The 18,752-nt window shown below is 39.8% G+C and overlaps 1 protein-coding gene across 8 annotated transcripts in view; it reads right to left on the reverse strand.

Moving 5' to 3' along the window:
- Positions 1-4,299: 4,299 nt before the first annotated feature.
- TOX (thymocyte selection associated high mobility group box) overlaps positions 4,300-18,752 on the reverse strand; it is a 347,867-nt gene continuing 333,414 nt past the window's right edge. For all 8 annotated transcript variants that reach the window (XM_053250482.1, XM_053250485.1, XM_053250477.1 and 5 more), the window contains 2 exons: positions 9,211-9,362; positions 4,300-7,226 (listed from right to left, as the gene is read on the reverse strand). In XM_053250482.1, coding sequence (XP_053106457.1) covers positions 7,190-7,226; positions 9,211-9,362 — 189 coding nt within the window. In that variant the 3' untranslated portion in view covers positions 4,300-7,189. The remainder of the gene's footprint in view (positions 7,227-9,210; positions 9,363-18,752) is intronic.

The raw sequence follows: 18,752 nt of genomic DNA on the forward strand, positions 1-18,752 counted from the left end.
GTGGCTGTAGCTGGCTGCACTATTTTTTAATTGATGAAATAGATTTTTATCCTGGATTTCCTGAACAAGGAAGCTCTACAAAGGTTACAGATATTGACTATACTGATCCATGGAAAATGTGTTTGTGCAGTAGAAGCCGTCATCCAAGGTCAGCTCATCCGCCATACATATTTTACTAATACGTATTAATACACCATACATATTTTATCTGTCAACTGACACAATCTGGAGAATGTTGGTTCTCCAAGGGTTACAACATAACAATTGTTCTTTGCAAATATTATTCACATCTGTTCTGACAACTTATTTCAGCCTGATGCAACTTGAAAAGGTCGAGATTAATCCCAGAAAATCAGAGTTCTATTGGAAAGGCCAAATCAACTTTAATTGTAGCACATTGCTATTTATATTGACATTTAGCCACAGAGGAGCTTTATTCTTTTCATTGCTAATATTTTATTCTGGGATTTGTTATTTCCTACTCGTGATGCTAAACTGTGTGTTACATTGCATAATTTAAAAAGCTTAATGTTGGTTTCACTGACCCAGGACATAACAATGTATATGTAAGGCTTTTTTGGCTTTTATTCACAATGTACTGGCACATTATCTAGCTGTGTTACCTTAGCCAATAAGGTGCCCAGCCAATGAGTATGTTCTGACAATGCAAAAGGTATATTTTTGAAATGGCATTGCTTATAGTCTCAAATGACCTAGAGAACCATGAAACTGACCAGGAAGCTTTATGCCAATTTGCCTTAAAAACAGAGGGGAGTTTAAAGAGTAGCTTGTGACAGAATATAGGTATCAATAGGGATCCACAAATTTAGGCTTAGATAGTTAACCAGTCATTATTGATGGTTGCCATCAGTCCTCTCTCTTCCCTCAAATCCATTTTTGGCACACAGATAGAGGGCTTGGGAGAGAAATGGGTCTTCTGTCATTTTCATTAGACAGGTGTTCCCAACCTGGGGTCCTGCAGGTGTTGCTGAACTACAACTTCCATCATGCCCAGCTACAATGTATTGTGGCTAAGCATCCCCAGTTGTAGTTCAGCAACATCTGAGTACCACAGATTGAAGGGATTCCTGCTGTTTCTGGAACAGCAATTAAAGCTTCTGGAAATGTGACCTCTGGGGAGGAGAACTGTGTGGACCTAGGTGTTCAGCTTGCCAGAGAGCTGGCAAGTGGACTTGTAGATGCCTAGGTATCGGCTTTTCAAAGAGTATCAAGAATTTCATTGGGTACTGCACAAATTTCATTCATAAGCTTAAGTAGCCCTTTGAGACCTACATAATTTGTTTAAATCTTTTGTATGCAACAGTTACAAGCTGTGGTTTTCTGACTTTTAAAGGAAAGGAACAGCGCAACCACATTCAACATAAGGAATATGAGTTTCAAGCACCTTCCTAACTGCCTGTTGGCTTCTGGTGCTTGTTATCAGCTTGGCCATGAACTAAACCTTAGCTTCTAGCAAAAAGCAAAGTGTCCTGGCAATACTTTTGCTGTTTTGCCTGGAGAGAAATACTCAAAATGATGTCAGGGTGTGTAGCAACAGCTGGCAAGCACCCGGGTATGAGCCTTATCTTTTGATATGACAGGCACTTACAGGAATGTTGCCAGATACAGCTGTTTAAGCACCTTGACAAACAGCAAGTCAATACTAATCTTTGCAAAATTAATCTTTTCCTTGACAGTGCATCAGGGCAATTATGCTTTGGGCTAAGGTAAGCCCATGTCAAGTGACGAATCTCTGTTCTGCAATATGCAGTAGCTTCTTGCATGTCACCCTTTTCCAGATTACTTTGTTGATTTGGCTTGTATTTTCCAGCCAAATGTAATATAGCATAGACAAATTGACAATTCAGTGTTAAGTTCTTAGCAAAATGTGATTGCCATTTATATAATTTGTGCTTATGCACACAAGGTTTCTTTAATTAGGCAACCACCTTGACAGGAACTAAAATATCACCAGCAACTGTTCAGGGAATTTTTAAGTTATGCTTTAGTGTGCTTGAAAACAGAAAAATGGCTCTGCAAAGGAAGATACATTATGTCATATACAGTGATAAGAGGACTGCATTTTTATACTAGTGATCGAAGCAAAGTGATAAACCTGAGTAAAATGTGTTGCCAGAAACACATAAAGTTTTCACCCCTGATGAAATTAACCACACGTGCTGGGTCACATCTGACAGGATGGTGCAGGAACAACTCAAAACCATCATGTCATTTGTTGTCAGTGTTAATGATACACTTTTTAACCTTACTGTGATAGCAGCTTTGCAAATAGTTTCCTGCCATGTTGTTGATTTGGAAGGTCATTCAAATTCAAAGTGGAACACTACACAGATGTATTTTAAAAGGAAGAGGCTGTTACATGATCTAGTACTCATTCCAAAATCTTGTTATGAATGGCAATATTAACAAATATAATTGTGTATATTTCCCCTTTGTTTTCTTACATGAGAAAAGGGTAGGAGCATATTCAGATTGGAATTAGGAACTTAGCATTGTAGTTCTGGATGATGCTAATTATATTTTACTAGCTTCTCTGATATGAAACTCATATTAATGTCCGGTGCCTTCTAATGATAGGCTACTCGCTGTAAATGAGAAATGCATGTGACTTCCCCCCTGACACTCCCTCTCACCTAAATATACAAAGCTAATACTTGAATGACAATAGAGGGAAATTCAAAGGAACAATGTGGATGATGTAGAGGCCTAGACCTCTTGGGTTTGTTTGTTTGTTTTTGGTAAATAAGCCCTTGTAAATGAATTGTATTATTGCATTGATATTCCTAAAATCTCATCATTGTAAATGGATTGTGATTATAAAATGCTTGCAAAGTCCCTGTGTTAGAAAAAAGTGTACAGTGTCAAATGTTTGGATTCTGCTCAAGTGTGATTCAATTAAAGATGATGCAATGCACTGAGTTAATTTTGGAAGGAAAGGGAGCTTGATTTTATTGGTTGCATTTTGTAAAATGAAAGGGAAAGTTGTACTGACTGGGTTGTTTAAAAATGGTTAGGAAAACATTGTCTATTTAGAGAAGGCGGCTTTATCGGAGAGAAGAGAGTCTGGAGTCACCAGCTGAAGAATGAAGAAGTTGAGTTTTGGAAGTCAGCAGTAAGAGTTGAGTTTTGGAAGTCAGAGTTGGAGAATCCTGGAAGAAGTAAGAAGAAGTGTGCAGTTGGAGATCAGAAGTCAGAAAGCTGAAAGAACTGAGGCCAGTCCAAGTGGAAATGCTGAGACCAGTCAAAGCTGAAGAATTGCTAGCCCAGGCTGAGAGAATTTTGCTACAGTGCTGTGGCTGGAGCAAGAGCTGAAATCACAGAAGAACCAGGCTGGATTGAACTCCAGGTCTGTACTGTGTAACCAGGACCAGAGAAGGAACAAGCCAGAGTTGCTAAAGGTGTTCATCAAGGATTCAGGGTTCAGTAAGGGTCAGGTTAGTGATGCAGTTTTGACCACATTTTGTTTATTCCGTATGCTCTTTTGGTTAAAGCTTTTTTAATACTAAACTTGTGAAACAATTTCTGATTTAAAATTGAACTGTTCGCAATATAAAATATCTTTCAAAGACAAATTGTAGCTTCTGTTTCTGAAGTTATGAAATGAAGTGTTACTACCTCGCACCTATAGGCATTACCACTCTATGACAGTTTGTTTTTGCAACAGAGTTTGAAAGGCTGTTGTGGTAGACTCAGCCCAAAGCACAAAGGTCTACTTGGTGGCAGCGGTTAAACTGGTAAATTGTCAGGGAGATCTGTGTTTCGTGTTAGCAGCAGGCCGGATCCTCCACATGTGGTGGCAAAGCAGGGGGATAGACAGCTATTCCTCCACAGATGGTATAGTGGTGGATGAAAAATCTTTTACTTTGGAAGTGTTATAAACAGTGTTCTCTTCACTACAGAGATGGATTTAGGGAAGTAGCAATCAAGTCCATTATATGGCTCCACTAAGTTGATACTGAGATATCCTGAGGTTGATTTTTTAGCTTAGTATGCAGGACATGGCTAGGGTATGGTGATCCATTCCAGGCAATTTAATAGTCACAATCATTTCCTCGGCTGCCATTTCAATCTCCAGGTTGAGCATTTTCCTCTGCATATATAGTGAATCATCACCATTCTGCTGGACACAGAACTTCTATGCAAGTCCAGAAAAGAACTCATGTGATTGAGTCATGCCAATTTGCACAGTGTAAAGATGGATAAAATACCCCCAGGGAATGTGTGTCAGCCTTTTAATTCTAGTAGATATTCAGTAGCAACATATCCACACACAAGTAGTTTGTTTATGATGTACTTTTTATTGACATTAATATTTGCTTCTAGTTTGAACCTTGGATTGTGACTGACCAATTAATAAATGGTATATTGTGTCAGTGCACACACTCTAGAAAATATGCTGATGATACAACACTCTCCCATCAAATCCTGTCAAAGCTGGTTCCCATAACCACTAACCATTGCTTGTACTTTTTATAGAATTTATTTGAGCAGGAAATGAAGTTTTACCATAACAGAATAAATAGGAGACATTAGTTAATTATTAGTGCTGGTATATTTCTAAATTACTCAACAGAAGACAATAAACTGTGAATGTAATCAGGACTTCCTACATGGATTCAAGACAAGCAAAATTAGAACTCAGCTACAGCCATTTCAGTAATCACATCTGATCTGCATTATTTATTAGTTTTTACATGCTCAAGTGATTCAAGGTTATACATTGCCTAATTTCATTCCAAAGCAAACATAATGTATTTTTTAGGCATTTTTACATTGTTTTGGATTGGATTAACACAATATTTCTATTTCAAATATGAAATAGAAGTGAACTGATTATCAAATAGATTAGTACAAGGATTCTAGATTTTTGCCATAGTGAGCATTCATTAATACAACAAAAACTACTGATTTAATCTTCCCCAAACACTGAGAGATGCCTTGGTCTGGTACAGCCTGCAGTCTAGGGCAAGAGAACCAAAGGAAATGGGAATGATGAGAGCCACACTTGACCAAGTTGTAGTCTGGAGTTCATTTGGGATGGAGAGAAGGATGAGTAAGAGAAAAGAGTGGTAAAAACATAGAGTGCTGTCAATTAACATTCAGGGACTGATACATTAGCTCGATCCCTGCCTTCTGTGTCTACGGATACATTAGAGGTGTAGACCAAGGTGTCTACGAATATATATCTACAGATACATTATCCCTGCCCTCTGTGTCTAGAATACATTGGCTCAATCCCTCTCTGTCCTCCATATCTTTCTGTATTGAAGACACAGAGGCCAGAGTTGGAGACGCTTGGACCTCTAAGACAACAGTTCATCCCTTCTTAGGTAGCTCCATTTTGGGAACTAAAAATGGGCTAGTAGTATCCAGAATGGGTTCTCTGTAAGTATCCATGATCTAAACTTAGTCAGTCTTCAAATCTGTCCTCTCTTATTCACTATTCTACTCTTGGCCATTCAGTAATTCCTTAGGAGGCACTGAGAGAGCCTTGTTACGACTACTTCCTACTCATAAAGATCATGACATAGTTTATTTTTTTCCTTTTATAACTGAAACATTTTTTGGTAACTTTAAATTTTGGTTTTCTTTTTCCATTATAATTCTCCTTTACTTTTTGTTCTTAGAATGCCAAAGGCATCCATTTAAAACTGTGACCATGATCCAGCTGTCCCAGCACATTCTATTAGAGCAGCACACTTACAGGGACTTCCCTGCGGTCATCTATGAGCAGGGGAATGACCTGCACATGTGACACAATCCCTGTTCATGTGCAGAAAGCTTCCCTTCATAGAAGAGGATGAGGAAATCCCTGTGCACATCAGACTTTGGATGTACTCTACATCTCTTTGTTTAGTGACCGCCAATGTAGATTAAATATTATGTTACTTGAACAGCTTTCTCTTACATGACCAGGAAACAGCAAGTTCTTATGTGTCTCCCTCTTCCACGCATGCACTTCCCTGCCTTTTGGTCTCAGATCAAAAGAAAGTAACTCAGAAGTGCAGAATAAATGCTGGTTAACTTCATTCTCTGCCAGAAAAAGCTGGTTTGGCTTTATTCATATCACTGTAAAAACTAAAAGTATTCTCACCAGCAGCAAATACACTGATGCCAACAAAAGTAGTTTAAAAAAAATCTTCTTTAAGATGCTAACAAATTTACTTACAAACACCTATATTTATTATTTCATAAATAGGCGCAACAGCTTCCATAAAAAAAGATTAAATACAGACACAGTATGAAGAAACAATAATACATAGCCATATGTAAAGGTTATAATTTAGCTGTTTCCAATCTGTTTCTGCATCTAATAAAATATCAAGAAAGCATTTGGCAGTTTTATACATAAGAGGACATAAATGACGTTTACTAACTGTTACACATAAAGTGATAAAAAAGCAGTTTTAGGCAGTACAAAATAAATGTGTTTGCTCTTTTCCCAACACTAGATTTTTTTTGTATAACTAATGACACAAAGCCAATTTCTGTTTAATTAAATTCATTTGGGAGTAATTTCCCTTTTTTCTTTTCTTTCAAAGAGTCTGAAAATATAGAACTATTAATCAGTTGCTTAAAAATGAAGTAAAAATATGAATGTTTGCCAATTTAACCCCCTTTGTGAAATCAATAAACTGGAATGAGCCAGTTTCAAATTACAATTAGCTACAAAAACATTCACATTTTATACTCTAGGAGAGTGTAACATAGATGCTATTTACAACCTTGCTATGACTGCTACATCAAGCCATTTAAAAAGTCTTTAGTAGTTTCATATAAACACCCATTATGAAAACCAATGGAAAATCCAGGACTTTTATCCAAGACATCTACAGTTGCTAAGGCAGTTACTAGCGCAGCACTTCACAGCAAAATAAAAACCAACATAAAATCTGAATGGTCCAAGTCCCTTAAGGAAAGAAGAAAAGCAATGTCCATTAAAGGATGTTGAAGGAGAAACAAAAAGAAAGGAGAGGGTGGAGGAAGAAGCAAGACTAAAAAATTTTCCCAGAGTTAATGACCCACCAGCTCAAATAGTCCTAAGTGCTTAGCAACTTATATATTTTCTAAATAAATGCAGAACTGCCTTGATTGCATAAAGCAATCCATGTTGAAAAGACTTCCCTGCATTCCTCGGTGGAAAGAAGAGGTGCTTTCCCAAACATGTTCAGGTAAGGTACAATGCTTTGTCTCTCTGCATGGCCCTGTTATGAAAAAGAAATGGGGGGGGGGACAGAGAACAAAATGTAGGGTTAATGTTCAAAATCAAACATTAACTGTGTGTGTGTGTGTATGTATGTGTATGTGTCTATGTACTCCCCTGAAACCAGTGGTTCACATACCATGCAGTGTTCCACGGGGAAGGTTCTGTTCACTGCAGGCACTGCTGTGTCTTCTAAATGTAAGTTGTGCTAAAATGCACATTGCACTTTATGAAATTGTGCAAGGAAGTTGTGCAAATGCACGGCCATTATTTCCAATGGCTGTACAACTGTGCAGATTCCTCATGCAATTTCATTGCTTGTGCAACATGCTCTCTGCATGCACTCACACTGCACAGTTTGTGAGCCATTGCTTCAATGTCTAAAGCACATGCAATATAGTACTAAATATGGCAGATGGCTAGTCAAAACTTCTACTGAATGTTTAGCTTGTGCATTTGCCCTGAAGGCTCATGGTTCTGTAATAACTACATTGTTTTGGTTCAGTGAGGAAGTGTTTTCTCACTTTTTAAAGATATTTTCATGATCTGGGATGGTGAGATATTAACAACTTGCTGACCAGAAATGCCATAACAATAAGGCCTTTCCAGAATATAGTTTTTATTCAAGAATATATAGTATTTCAGCTGTGGTCCAAAAGTCTTTCCTTCACACAAATTTCCCCAGAACTCAAAGTGCAATACTTTGTTACTGAGAAGATGAAATGTTTCTTCTGTACCTAGCTAGAGTTACTATTGTGCTCATGAATGCTGCATGACACATGTTGGCAATGGCGTTACAAACACCAGCTGAATACCGTGGGTTACATGAGAACTAACAAGACAGGCAGCTATACTCACCACAAAAATAGGGGTTTCCAGTTAGTCAGACTAGCATCCGTTTGACCAAGCGGAATGCAGAGTTTTCCAACAAAAATTATTTAGGTCAAAAGGAGCACTCTCTCGAAGTTTAGTGCAAGGCTCAAGAGTACCAGTGCAGGTGTTCAATGCCTGAATTAGCCTTAAAGAGGAGTGTTGAGAGGTTGCACCACTTCAGGCAGGGGAAGCTATACAGTGTCTGAGCCAGACAAAGCCCAAGGTAGCTCCCCAGTAACACAGCTCAGCCAATAAAGCTCAAGGTAGCTCCCCAATAAACAGCAGCTCAGCCAGTGATCCTTTTCTGTACCAGTGCATGGAACTACCTTTGCCCAATGCCTCTGAATATAAATGCTTATATAAATGCTTACAATATCTACACACATGATGCTGCAATAAAGCCCCTTATTTGGATGTAGGGCATGAAAACAGGGTGGGGGGGAAGTGAGCATTCCATAACAGAGATTAGATTGGACCTTTGCCTTAGTGAAATAGATATGTTCTAGGCATACCAATCTAGCATTCCATTTATTTTCTCACTCTTTGTAGAAACTGCTTTTTGGAAAGTAAAGCATTCTTTACTTGATCATGATGGGGGGCGGAGATACAGGGAGAATTCAGAAATGCTAGTGGACCTTCACCTTTCCCCTACCCATTCCCTGACCATATCACATTGGGAGCTTATGGAGAAGGGCAGGGATTTCTGCTGGAAGTGGCAGAAGTGCTACTGTACATATAAAGATTCCTAATCATGGGCAAAGAAATTCACTGGATTGTGGCCCTAAGGTAATATCCTCTTCTTCTGACTATAGTATTTGATCATTAATGTTCCATGTCTATCACTGATTTAAATAGAAGATGAGACTCATTGCTTTTAAATGTATGTAAGATTGCAGCCCTTGGTTCTTTTAAACAACCAACAGTTCTCTAATAGTAAACCTAATACAGCTCTTGTCTAATATAATGTGAACTGCTACTTGTTTCTTAATATTCTTAAACAAACACATCAGAACTCGGCAATTTCATAAGTATTAAAAATAGATGCCATAATGGTTGTTCGGCTTTTGTCATAAATATGACTCAACACAAGGTGGCATTCATTGGCTGCTCACCCATTACTGCAGTAATCATTATTCCAGTCCACACTCTGTGCTGGGGGATTTCTGCACCCTGAACGAACATACTCCATTGCTTGGGTAACAACTTGCGCAGCTGTAGATGTTGGGTTGATAATATTCTGGTAATCAGGCTGGAGAGTAAAACCCTAAGAAAAGAAAAAGAAGAGAGCAGCATTCAAAGCAAGTTTTGATTACCTAAGTTAACCTCTTAACTGAAAGTCCTCACAAAGTTGTACTTCTACATTTTCAAACTTGAAGCAGAAGGAAAATCGAAGGATGCTTGTGTCTTTTGAACAATAATTTTAATTGGTTGAGAAGAAATGCTAGATAACACACTGCAACAGTGTAGAAGTCCAAAACAAAGAACAGAGACATTTTAAAACCATGAAAAAACAACTCATTCAACACAGGAAAATAAAAGAAAGGTCTGTGTGTTTCTTGCAGCTCATATTTCAATTCAGTTCAAGGATACACTATTAGTTAATTCCAAGAATATGCAACAGAATCTTTTTGAAGGATGCAGGCAGCAGGTGGCTGAGTGTTTTATTAGACTACACCTATTCACAATTATTGTTCTCAAACCCCTTTTATTTGGTTCAGTCACAAAAGGACCATCTGCTGCTTCTTTTATTTGCACTTCTTTCTCAACTACACAAAAATTCAACTAAAGCTTTTTAACAGTTGTTAGACTAATGTAGCAAAAGCACCAAAAAACAACTTGCTGTTGTTTTCAGGCAGAAGCGAGCTTGCTTAAATGTTGTTTGCCAAAAGCAGCAGAGCTGATCAGATTTTCAAGAATGGTATGCATTGATTTTCCATACAGTATTTCGCCTAAACAAACAAAGGATGCTGCTGAAAGGTTAGGAGCACTTTAGAGTGCATGAGCACAGTAATAAACTAGCTAATGCCTGCTCAAAAAGAACAGACTAGATTGGTCTAAAGAAATGAACTTCCCAAGGACACTGGGAGAAGGTGAGCTTGCTAGCGCAAAATTCATTTGCCTAAATAGACCTCCCTTTGGGTGAAACTTGCAGCAACTTGCATTTAGCAAATACCAGAATGCTAAGTTTAAGCCATGAGGTTTATAAATAACTGTTATCATTAACATAAATGCAGAGCTATAATACACCATTGTTGCTAGAGTTACTCATACATTTTGTTTTAAAAGGACACTTCCTTGTTTAGTATTTAATAAACCTGCAGCTATTTTCCTCCCACAGGCTGATATCCTACAAAACTACCCACAACATTAGACCAGTGCAGGCATCACACTGGTTGACAAATCAGATACCTGCCTTGAAAACATGAGCTCCTGCCATATCTCATCTCCTGAGCAGATATTTTCTTAGTTGTTCATCAGCAACAAACAAACTACAGGTAAAGTTTAGCAGGGTTTCTGCTTAACAAGGACTTTAAATTGCTATTTGAATTGGCTTTCAGATATTGATGTTCCCAATGTTTGTAATTACCTGAATCAAAATAAGAATTTTCCTATTATTCAAATCAAAAGCCTTTCCTTGGAAATTTATTCCACGCCTAAAAATACTCCTGGACAGGGAAGAATTCCCACCTGTACAGTACCTCTAATAGTAACACAAATAACCTGTAATAGTAAAATGACTTGCCAGTATGTCCCACAGTGTTACAAGGACAGCAGGAGTTGCACCCTTGCAGAGGCTGATCATACACAGGCAAGGGAGAGCAATTTTCTCTGGTCTCCATTCAATCAAAAGTACTTTGACTTTTAGAAATATGCCCTTGAGAGTCACAAGACCTTCAGGGATATATTTATGGAAGCTAACACTATTGGAGGGAGGGCAGATCAACAAAAATCACCTCTGCCTTCCCCTGTGTGCATTACTGGTTGCATGGCAAGCCTTTGGCTGAGCTCCTCTGCAGCCTCTCAGCAAGGGCATGGCTCTTGCTCTGCCATCGTAACACTGCAGAACATGCCAGTCATTGAGTTTGCATTCAACATAGAGGCTTTGAAGAAGAAAGATTTTGGCCACACCATGAGCTAAAAAAGAAAAGGAAAAAAAGGTGATGGTTAGGTGAAGGCTAACAGAGTATAGAAAGGCCTTTGTATAAGCTATAGGTCATTTAGAGTGGGGAAGTTTATCTGTGCTTGCTAAGACAGCTACAGGAATTGTATTGTTTTCTCCTTTTAGCAAGACTTCAAAGTTTCTCTGGGCTTGCCCCCAGTTCCTCCTGGGAGCATTTACTTGGCTTGACTCAACTGTGATTAGTGTTCAGGACTTTGAATATAAAATACATAAAATATTAGGCAGAGTAGAAAAATGATAACACACTGTGATAAGATGTTGACAGCATTATGGATCCACTTAGAGCTTGAACAAAAGCAAGGTGGGGGGAGTCCCAAAACATTTTCTCATGAGCCTATACAACCAAGCACAATTACTCTAACTAAACTAGTTTAAGGGACACACTTGTCAAAAGTTGCAAATGAAGTCAAAGGGCTAACAGCTAAATACTATGATTATTTTTAAATAGGTGCCCATGGGCATTACTCTGTGATAAGTATTGTTGAGGAGCCTACAAGTCAATGCTTTGTTCCACAGACTACATCATTCAGTCAAGATGCAATCATTTCAATGAACTACTTGCAACTTGAAGGATATGCCAAAGCTGATAATGCAAATGGTGCCTGTACGTCATATAGGATAGCTATCAAATAGATGATCTGAGGAGACTGTAGGATATAGGATAGCTATCAAATAGATGATCTGAGTAGACTGTCTAAGGCAGTTGTTGATTATATGGCAACCATCAGCTTTGACTAGGCATATGCAGAACCAGTTTGAATCGAACTGGCTCGGTTTGAGCTTGAACTGGCCTGGTTCCCCCCAAAGGGGCCAATCTGTCCAAACTGATCTGGGCTTAGTTCAGATTGAACCGGTTCAGCCTGGTTTGAGGTGCTATGCTTGTAAAGGGAAATCAGGTGAGGATTCCCCTTTACAAGCAAAGGAGATTCCTACCTCTAAAGAGTTTCAAAAGACAGGCTGAGGGGGATGTGCAATAGGGATGTGCATGGAGGCATCTGGCCTGGATCGGCCTCAAACTGAACTGGGCCAGTTCAATCTGGCACCTCTTAGAAAACACCCCCCCCACCCAATTTTGATTTGGTCCAGGGAAGTTTGCAAAGTTTTTGTTTTTGAATTTTTTTTTTAACCTTTAGCCCCTTTGGAGGGCTTCCTATGGGCCGTAGTGGGGAAGTCTGCAAAGGTTCTCCCTCCCCCGCCGGCCCTGATCATCACCACCATGGCCCATTTTAGAGCTTATTTTGGCCCATTCGGGCCTCTGTAATTTTGCATGGTTGCCATTTTGACTGCTGCTGTGCATGCGCAAATGGCCTCTGTGAGGCCTGGCAAGGCCCAGGGCCTCGCTGAGGCCATTTGCACATGTGCGGTAGCCATTATAAAAAAAACCAACAACCCTGAGCCATGCCAGGCTTTGCAGAGGCCATTTGCGCATGTGCGGTGGCGGTCAAAATGGCTGCCATGCAAAAATACAGAGGCCCGAACAGGCCAAAATAAGCTCTAAAACAGGCCACGGCAGTGATTACTGAGGCTGGCGGAAGAACTTGCACAGACAGCCGGAAGGGGCTATAGGTTATTTTTAAAAAAAATTCCACGAACTGGTGGGGGGGGGGGGGTTCGGTCCCGGTCTGGATGGAACCAGGGGGGGTTCAGTTCAACCATGAACCCCCAAACCATTGAACCAAAGCAGTTCGCACATCCCTAGTGGGCAAAAGGGTACTTTACTGGCAGTGGTGCCCCGGTGGCTCCTCTAGGCTCCATGGGTGCTCCCCCCAGGGAGTGCAGGCCTGCAGTGGCCTGGTTCTGGCCACCACCAGCCCGTGCTGCTGGGGGAGAGAACACCTCGTGCTGCCCGAGAACACCAGCCCGTGCTGCTGGGGCCTAGAGGAGCTTCCATTGAAGAGCTACCACTGCCACCACTGGGCTGCCTGCAGTAAGATGCCCTCTTTCCTGCCCGCACCCTTTGAACCCCTTTAGAAGTAGGAATCCAATTGGTTGCAAAAGGGAATCTTCACTGGATTCCCCTTTACAAGGATAGCCCCTTGAACTAAGCCACACTGGTTCCACCTGGTTCGCTTGCATGGACCAGCTGCCAGCTGGTTCTAACAGTTCAACAATGTCCTTTTTTAGATGTGGTGACCAGAACTGCACACAGTACTCCAGGTATGGCAGCACCATTGTTTTGTATAAGGGCATTGCAATATTAGCTGTTTTATTTTCAATCCCCTTCCTAATGATCCCGAGCATGGAACTGGCCTTTTTCACAGCTGCCACACGTTGAGTCGACACTTTCAACGGGCTGTCCACCACGACCCCAAGATCCCTCTCCTGGTCAGTCACCAACAGCTCAGATCCCATCAGCGTATACTTGAAGTTGGGGTTTTTCGCACCAATGTGCATCACTTTACACTTGCCAACACTGAACCACATTTGCCATTTTGTCGCCCACTCACCCAGTTTGGAGAGATCCTTTTGGAGCTGTTCACAATCTGTTTTGGATTTCACTATGTGAAAGAGTTTGGTATCGTCTGTAAATTTGGCCACCTCACCGCTTACCCCTACTTCTAGATCATTTATGAATAAATTAAAAAGCACCAGTCCCAGTACAGATCTCTGGGGGACCCCACTTCTTACTTACTTCCATTGTGAAAACTCTCCATTTATCCCTACCCTCTGTTTCCTGTCCTTCAACCAGTTAGCAATCCACACATGTACGTGTCCCCTTTTCCCATGACTGCTAATCGCACATGTACTTGTCCCCTTATCCCATGACTTCTCAGGAGTCTTTGATGAGGAACTTTGTCAAAAGCTTTTTGGAAGTCCAAGTATGCTATGTCACCTGGATCACCTTTATCCACACACCTGCTGACACTCTTAAAGAACTCCAAAGGTTTGTGAGGCAAGATTTACCTTTGCAGAACCATGCTGGTTCTCTCCCAGCAGGGCCTGTTGTTCTATGTGCTTTACAATTTTATCCTTTAGGGTGCTTTCCATCAATTTGCCTGGAATGGATGTTAAACTAAACGGCCTGTAATTTCCCGGATGGTCCCGGATCCCTTTTTGAAACTTGGTGTTATATTTGCTACTTTCCAGTCCTCTGGTACAGAGCCTGATTGCAGGGATAAGTTATATATTTTAGTTTGTTATATTTTTTAGTTATATATTTATGATGGCTGCTACCTACCACCCAACCCACAAAAGAAACGGGCTAGTGGGATATTTTTATTTTTATCTTTCCCAAAAAATCCCATAGGATCCTATGGAGGTTTTGGTAATAATAATAATAATAATAATAATAATAATAGTCAGGTTGCTCATTTCTTTTGTGGGTTGGGTGGTAGGTAGCATCCATCACGTCATTCCAGCAAACTCACTTTGGTGTCTGTAGGAGCTACCCATACGGAACAATGGGGTGATTTGAGTTCCCCATTGTTCCCTATGGGCGAAACAAGCAGAGTGCAGTGGACACATTTTGCAAACCCTTCTTGAAAAACCAACACTGCAGAACAGAAGCAGCACACACAGTCCTTCGCAACACAGAACACCACTTTTTGCCAAACACAGAGTCCACAGATGAACCAGAATCCACTCCCAGCCACAGTAACATCATGGGCACAAGTTGCTCTCTTACACACAGCTATGACTCCTTACTTCAGCATTACAATAATCTGCCACAGCATCACCCTTAGCAGCCAGCAAGTAAAATCTTGAGATTTTAATCTCAACCAGAAAATCTTCAGCCACATTTTGACTGTGTATACCATGCAATGCAGAAAGCAGACTGCAAAATAGACCAGAGCAGTGAGTGGAGCACAAGTTAGGCAGGGCCAGACATCAAGTTCATCACAGCAACCACCAAGAAATATCACAGACACACACAGAACTGCTACTGTCCATTTCTCTCCACAACACCATCTCACAAACAGACCAAAACACAACTCAAGGAAGGTAAGCAGGCACCCAAGTTCTGCCTTTGTCAATATGAGAACCAGCAAAACCAGATAGTTATAGCAGCACAACATTATATTCAGTGCTGAGAAAAAAAACCATAAAATCAAATCTTTCTTGATTGCTTCTTCCTCTCCTGATCTAAGAGTTTCCCATGACCTTCCTTGATGATAGGAAACTCTCTGCCTCCCAGTTCCTTTGAATACATTTTGAAATTCCTTCTTTTCTTCCCCCTTTATCAATCTGAGATCCAGCAAAACAGTTATAGCAGCAACAGGTAGCACAGCTGAGCATATACTCAGTGCTGAGAAAAGAAAACCACAAAATCAAACCTTCCTTCCTCCTGCCCTGATGTATCCTCTTCTTCATAAGGGCTCTCTCTCCCTGCCTCCCAGTCCCTTTTGAAATTCCCTCCAAAAGTGACAACAAACCAAACAATAATCAAGGAGATCTCATGACAATTGGAAGTCAGTGCCAGAAAACCAATCAGGAAGAGGGAAAAGCCAACCAAAATGGCTATACAAATCAATTCTTGTCAAATTGGGGATGATTCAATTCTACATCAAATTGAATCAGCCCCTTCATTTAGGGTGTGATTTGATTCGCAGTCGAATCCATTAATCACCCCCAATTCAACCTGAATTGAATTGCATATCCCTAACCAGGATTCCTTATTATCTAAAAGAAATGTTCCCTTGACTACACAATCTACAGAATACATTTATTTATTTATTTATTTATTTGATTTGATTTGATTTGTATACCACCCTTCCAAAATGGCTCAGTCTGGTTTACTACATGATAAAAACAATTAAAACAAGTTAACAGTTATAATCAAACTATAAAAACACAATAAAACCAATTAAACAATTCAAACAGCTAAAAAAAACCCCTGGAAATCAGGGCAGCAATTTAAAACCATTTGTCAATCATTTAAAAACCCCAGATGGCCAGGCCAAACTGTCTCTTGAAGGACAGTAATGATCTCAAATTACGAATTTCTGCCGGGAGTATATTCCACAGCCCAGGAGCAGCTACAGAGAAGGCCCGCCTCTGCATCACCACCAGATGAACTGGTGGCACCTGGAGACGGACCTCCTCAGATGACCTTAACGTGTGGTGGGGATCATGTAGAAGAAGGCACTCTTTTAGATAACTCGGACCTAAGCCATTCTGGGCTTTAAAGGTAATAAACAGCACTTTGTATTTTGCCCAGAAACATATTGGCAGCCAGTGTGTTTCAAATCAGGCATAACATGGTCTCTCCGGGTTACCCCAGAGACCAATCTGGCTGCCCCATTCTGAACTAACTGAAGTTTCCGGACTACGTACAAAAGCAGCCCCACATAGAGCACATTGCAGTAGTCAAGCCTGGAGGTTACCAGCTGATGCACCACTGTTTTGAGGTCATCCTCTTCAAGGAATGGGCGCAGGTGTCGAATCAGCTGAAGGTGATAGCAAGCACTCCTGGCCATGGCCTCCACCTGAGATACCAGGGTGAGGCCTGGGTCCAGGAGTACTCCCAAGCTGTGCACCTGCTCCTTCTGGGGGAGTGTAACCCCATCCAGTACAGGAAGATCTAACTCACCCCTCAGATTCTAGAGAACAGGTGGAAGGCTGCACCGCTCCAAGTAGCATGTAATGCCTTACCTCTTCACCATGCATTTTATCAAATTTGATTATCCCAAAATTTTAATCTCTTCTGCAGCCATCTTGACATCATGCTGTTGTCATGCCTGTATAATTGATTCACCATGCTTTTATGCCAACACTTCTAAAATATAATTGATGAAATCCAAAAATGAAAAACCAACAAAAGGCTATCAAGTCCAAATTTGGGCAATGACTCAAACAGTACAAGAAAACCATGAGGCTTTCTCAAACGTGCCACTGTTGCACAGAAACATTAAATATTATTTAACTTATTATTTTGAAAACAGTGATGCAATTTTTAAAAATCAAGAAAATGGATAGTCTATGGGCTAATGAGACAATGCCAAATGTTTTGCTGAAGATAAAATCACCAACTGTTTTGCAACATGCCTTGAATTTTAAGTTTCATTTTCTTGTGCCAGATTGAAATAAAAATAGGGGACTTGATAAAGATTAATTTGATGTCAGATGGGACATTTGCTCTTTAATTAGATTTCTGTATCCCTAGCTGGGGGTTTTGTGTGCGACTGTAGCAAGTACTAAAAAGCCTGCAGCAGAACCTAAACTGAGATCCTCATCTCTACACTTTACCAGGAACTAATTTCATTTCCTGCCTGTCTGGAGAGGTATTTTCAACATGCATCAATGTTTTTGTCTTCACAACTGATTTATTCATCAATCTCAATGTGATGTTTTTAAACCTTTAAATTACATCCAAATCCTAAAGCATCTGTTTATTACACAAGGAAATTGAAAATCTGTCTGTGTGATATCATACAAAGATTTCCCCTTAAGGTTATAAGAACAGTTGACAGATATTAATGATTTTTTTTCTCCTCCTCTTAAACTAAATACAGAAACGTGGTGCAGCGAAAAAATTGTAGCAGGAATGAAAGACTGGCAAAAATACAGAATGCCCAAAATTTTACTAAATAAGAGAGATTGCAGAAGAAATAGAGTTACAAATTCTTAGGAGAAACTATGTAATCATATTGCTAAAGGGGGGGGGTATTTTAAAACAGTAATCAATTATATATTAAAATCTGTATATCTTTTGTATAGTCCTCTCCCATGGGAAATATATCTTAAGGCCAATATTTTGCCTTAGCAAATAAGCCTATCTTCGTCAGGTTAGGAGTATCATTGATGATTTTAGAGCATGCCCAACTAGCTAAGAGTGAGCTTAGATCACTACTTCATCACTACAATAGGAAAGTGAACATCACCCTAGTAATATGCAGATGCATGCATGTACATGTGGTAGCTACTTCTCATGTTGTAATTGAAAAGTCTTTTTCAAGACAGGCGGTTTAACTTTTAGCTCCCTATACATAGCTTTTGTTTAAACATAATACTGCTGGCTCTTACAATGATTCAGGATATTAAAGTATCATGTATATAAAAGAATCACAACATAAAAGCCATGTTTGCATAACCAAGTTGTCTAGATGCATGACCAAATACATCTGGTTTGCTAAAACTTATTTGGCCTATAGACACCTCTGACCTTGCAGTACCTTTTATTCAATTACCATAAAGTTCCTGCATAAATTTCTGCTAGTCTATGAAGATTACAACAAACTTGGTTAATTTAGCTAGATGACTTCTCGGTTCCCTTTATCTAATGAATCTCATGATTTAAAAGGTTATATTTGACATGCGACATGTGAGGAACTTGAAAGAGAGAAAACCACGTCTAGGTGAATGACCAACATAATGGATTCATTATAATGTATAGAAGCTGAAGCTCATTAAAAAAAATAATTAGAGAAAATCACATATATTGCAACTCTAAATTAACTGTTGCCACTTTGGAATAAGCTTTGGTCACTTCAGTGTATAGCTAAATGAAAACATCTGAATAATATCTGGGGTGAG

Source organism: Hemicordylus capensis, chromosome 4 (assembly GCF_027244095.1).
Source record: "Hemicordylus capensis ecotype Gifberg chromosome 4, rHemCap1.1.pri, whole genome shotgun sequence".
Lineage (NCBI taxonomy): Eukaryota > Metazoa > Chordata > Lepidosauria > Squamata > Cordylidae > Hemicordylus > Hemicordylus capensis.